The 4,488-nt window shown below is 47.3% G+C and overlaps 1 protein-coding gene across 1 annotated transcript; it reads right to left on the bottom strand.

Moving 5' to 3' along the window:
* Positions 1-379: 379 nt before the first annotated feature.
* LOC125545617 (GDSL esterase/lipase LIP-4-like) lies at positions 380-4,211 on the bottom strand. Its single transcript, XM_048709631.1, has 5 exons — positions 3,842-4,211; positions 1,518-1,703; positions 1,259-1,416; positions 899-1,169; positions 380-823 (listed from the first exon to the last, which is right to left on the bottom strand). Exons 1-5 carry the CDS (start codon positions 4,146-4,148, stop codon positions 588-590), a joined length of 1,158 nt encoding a protein of 385 aa, XP_048565588.1. The 5' UTR covers positions 4,149-4,211; the 3' UTR covers positions 380-587.
* Positions 4,212-4,488: the final 277 nt, after the last annotated feature.

Here is a 4,488-nt window from a genome sequence, read left to right as displayed (position 1 = left end):
TCTCGTAAGATGTCTCACAGCAAGGTCGGCGGAAGGTCCAGATCAACGGTACAGAGATGGGTGCGGTCTATTTGCTGCTACTCGGCGCGGTGACCCTTTGCCTTTCCATGGGTCGAAAGGGACTGAAGATGTTTGTGCAGTGGTGGATGTAGAGCCTCACCCCTGATCTGTTTGCTTAATAGTTGTAGTTGTTTCTTGCACTGCGTCAAGTCATACTTATTTATTATGGAGTAGGTATGGATTTAACCTATATATATATATATATATATATATATATATATATATATATATATATATATATATATATATATATATATATATGCCTAGATGGATCAATATGTGTTAAAAATGAAGTCTTTGTCGAGTCCACCGTCCATGCTGACAGCTAAAACCGTTTCTATTTAATTGTGAACAAGAACACAAGAAACCTGTTAAAACCATTTCTATTCCTTGTGAAAAGGAATTTTTAAGAAGGAAAAACTAAAAATCTAGCATGTCCTTGAACTAAGACCTTGAAGAACTAAACATTGCAAGTATATAATGTATACTACATCAATTGCGCTTTTTGCTACCTTCTCTTGGTTGATCTATCGGGCTTTGCAGAATTGATCAAACTTGAGCTTTGGTCTGGAATATGCGGAGCTCAGTATGGCTGCAGCCACGACGGCGTTGGCGGCCTCGGTGAGGTGCACGCCGTCCCAGCTGATGAACTTTGAGCCGTCAGCGCAGACCGTTGAATTCGAAGACTGGCAGCTCCTGCTCAAATCATAGTTGTACGGTGGCCCTCCGTACCCGCAACACGTCATCAATGGGCTGTCAAAACCTGGAGAAATGCAATTGATTTAGTAATATCACAGAAATCACGCGAATCATTAGAGACATTTGATCATGAGCTCACCGTATTTGGTGTGGTTGGCCACAAGGTCATACTTGATGACAAAAAGATCGGTGTACACAACGGTCGCGTTTTTCAGCTCCACATTCAGCTGATCGCAGAGGCTGCCTAGAGCTGTGTTGAACGCGACCGCGGCTCTGTTGTATGTGCTGAGGCAGCCATTCTGATCAAGGTCACTGTCGTTTTTACGTGGGATAGAGAGCTTCTGAGGCAGGCAACCAAGAGCCCCTGTTCCATGTATCCAGAAGTTCCGACTCCCATTGCCATACAGAAGCTGCAGTTTTTGAAGAAAGCAGAGTTGTGGTTGTCCGTCATGGCAGCATATAGTAATTTACTCACAAGAGGCAAAAAAGAAAACTTCACCTGAACAGCATACTTAATCTCCGCAAGTATTGGAGGGAGCTTTGCGACTACTTGGTCGTAAGGCAAGTTGGACAGAAGAGCGTTAATATCATTCTGTCCTATGTCTATGATATATAGAGCATTTAGGAACGCTTCTGCATCGATTGGAGCTTCCTGACCTGTGTATAGCAACAAGTTTGCTCATTTACTATCAACTGTACGTATAGCTCCGCGCGTCTTACTTCATTTGGATTTGAGAGAAAATACACGGCAAACAAACCTTGATTGATGAGTTCCAAGGATCTGGCTTTAAAGAAGAAGAATTCCTGCACCTGTCCATGCAATACAAAAAGGGCGTCCCGTGGTAGTGTTGTTGAACCGCTAATAGCGAAATTCACTCCGTTACTGTAATTAGAACCAATCGCCTTCAGATAAGGGCTCAGATAGCTTATGTTTAAGCTTTCACCTGGATATGTTTTGGTCATTCATGGACCCACTATTAGTAAGGCTAATAACCATGAGTTGGTGCTTCTCATGAACATGTACGCGAGTCAGATTAGATGCGCAAAACACACCAGCAGCAAAGTATTAACTCCGATAAAAGTTGTTGTCTTATTAGACATTAACTTGTATAATATTCAAGATGAAACTTTGAACATCAATTTATGTACAGACATACATAAAAATAATTATACATTATAAGAATATGTTTCATGATGACTCTAGTAATACCAATTTGATGTTTTTATACTAGTGTTTATCAGAAAGATAACACATTTGAGCCCCAAGTGAAAAAAAAATACTAATACTTAGGAGAGCAAAATTTTAAGCAGTATACTCTTCTTCAGATAGGGCCCCAAACACAGGTTTCTTCTTAAATTTTAAAAGCACACATAAGCTAAAAAAAATACACACAGGGGCTACTTTTTTTATTTGAAACCTGGGAACCTTATGACTCAATCCATTAATTAAGAAGAACATAGTTGCCCGGTTAATTAGCAAAAAAAAACAGGGTGAAAAACGTCACGACCTGTTGATCAGTCACCCACAAGATACGACACACACACCACCGCTAGAGAACCTTGTCGAGGAAGCACATTTTGTCATCCTCACCACTTCTCCCCAAGCAAGCGACTATGACTTCATTGCAGGCGCCCTCTGACCAAGCCCACGCCGCCGAGGCCGCAAGAAGCCACACTAAGATCCATGCCAAGCAACCAGCTACCCGTGTTGGTGACAGCGCAGCTCCGACTCTGAGGTCAAGCTACGAACGACAACTATGCAAGGCCAGCGTCGTGAAAGACTACCGAACAGACCACCTACCGCTCATCATCATCATCATCATCGCCCGGGCTCTTCCACCGCAGCTCCGACTTCGCCACAACAAACACCTGAGGCAATGCCACAGACACGCCGTAGAGTCCAGAATAAAGACACTACCGCAACCCCGACATCATGTAGAATTAATTTTTTTTATAATAAATTCTACATGAGGATAATTGCGTACTTCTTTGTTCCTCAACTTAGTCGTATAGTCCAGAACAAAGGCAATTAGAAGAGTGGCGTTCTTATAACTAGCCAAAAATAATGGTAGAAGATCAGTTAGCTTCAGGACTAGAGTAGCTGGACATGTGCAAAGTTCCCTATTTTAGGAAAGAAAAAAAGTAGGCCCTTGGTAACAGATTCACGTCCTCAGCCGCTGGATTTCAGATAACAGCACAGATCCATCACATGATTGTCGGCACATAAAGGTTGTGACATACTGTATCTGAAGTTGTGGACAATAACATTATCTCCACCAATAATGAAGAACTGAAGTAGACGTCACTGAATGCATGAGTGCTCTAGCATTGAATGCTGACATGAAAAGTCCGAAACAGAGTTTGGACGCTGGGGCGCACCGACGCACGCCATTAACTGAAGGCGGAGACAGCGAGAGGCAGAGGGGCCAGCGAGTCTCCCGTGTCAAAGACTGAAGAGAACAGCTGGGCCTTGAATTGATCATGGATATCCTCCGGTTCGAAAGGACAGTGGCTTGAATGAATAGATTCTCGAGAGGGAGGGACCAACTAATGCAGCGTATGATATGCCTGTATGAATATGATACGATGGACAACAAAACTGTTGGTTAGCTACTGTAAGCAGTACTCCGGTGGATAAGTTATTTCAGGCTGAGCCGTGCCATGCCTGCCTACCATCATGTGCGTAAGACGGAATAAATATTTTGCTACTGTACATTGAAGAACGAACGACATTTCACTGAAAATACGACCAAGTGCACCGTTCTATACGGAATCTGACTTGAAAAAATTGCAGTATACTACTGGACATTTCACTCAAGCTCTGGCTTCACGCTAATGGGATTCAGTCAGCCGACGACCAGTCCGTCAGTGTCAGTGTCAGTGTCGGCGAGCGCTGTGTTTCCACTTGAGAAGTTTACCGCGGTGCTTTTTTATATTTACCGTACGCCGCGCACAAATCTACCCGTTGCACAGTGTCGCCAAACACGGGTTCGTTCGGGGAGAGAAGCGACAGAAAAAGCAGAATCTTGGAGATAGAATAATGCTCTGGTTTGGGTCGGGGGGATCGGGAATGGACGCTCACAGAGGAAGTCGATGACGAGCCGGCCGTCGCAGAAGCGGCCTGTGGGGTGGTGGAAGAAGGCGCGGCCCTCCGGCGGCGCGATGTGCCACCCCTTGGCCGCCGCCATGCCGCCCGTGTCGGAGTTGGAGTCGCCGAAGTTGAACACCACCGGCCGCGCGCCGGGGCTGCAGCTGAACCCGGCCCGCGCCGGCGACGGCCAGAGCGCCAGTGCCACCGCCAGCGCCAGCGCGAGGATTCGCCGTGGCGCGCTGTCGCCTGCCGCTGCTGCCGACATTGACGACCTTGGACCTCTGTCTGTCTGTAGCATGTGGAGTGCCCTGTCGTGTCCCTCTCGCTTTTCTCTCTATCTCTCGCGAGCCCCGAGTAGCGGATTCTGTGAGGTCATGCGCCGTATATGCTCATTGTGGTGGGGCTGCGACGAATGCGACGACCATGCTGGGACTTGGGCCGGGTCGGGCCGGGCCAGCGGGGCACGAGCACGTCGTGCCTTGGGCCGCGCCGGGCTCGGGCCAGACGGATGTCTGTCTGTCGTGGTCGGGTGGTTCCGCTTGAGCATGGCAGGCGCTGGACCTGGTGCGCCGCGTCGATGGGGCGTGCTCGGCCTCCATGGTCAGGTCGCAGCGCCGGCCGGCGAGGAGCCATCCAGC

This window comes from Triticum urartu, chromosome 1, assembly GCF_003073215.2.
Source record: "Triticum urartu cultivar G1812 chromosome 1, Tu2.1, whole genome shotgun sequence".
Classification (NCBI taxonomy): Eukaryota; Viridiplantae; Streptophyta; class Magnoliopsida; order Poales; family Poaceae; genus Triticum; species Triticum urartu.
Note: the sequence above shows the minus strand (reverse complement) of the source record. Positions and strands in the feature narration are given on the sequence as shown.

What these genes read in the sequence shown, in the direction of transcription:
- LOC125545617 (XM_048709631.1), bottom strand. Translation starts at nt 4,148, where the DNA reads ATGCTACAGACAGACAGAGGTCCAAGGTCGTCAATGTCGGCAGCAGCG. An exon ending in CTTGGAACTCATCAATCAAG is followed by an intron (nt 1,417 to 1,517) that starts GTTTGTTTGCCG and finishes TGCTATACACAG; the next exon opens with GTCAGGAAGCTCCAATCGAT. An exon ending in GGCCAACCACACCAAATACG is followed by an intron (nt 824 to 898) that starts GTGAGCTCATGA and finishes GCATTTCTCCAG; the next exon opens with GTTTTGACAGCCCATTGATG.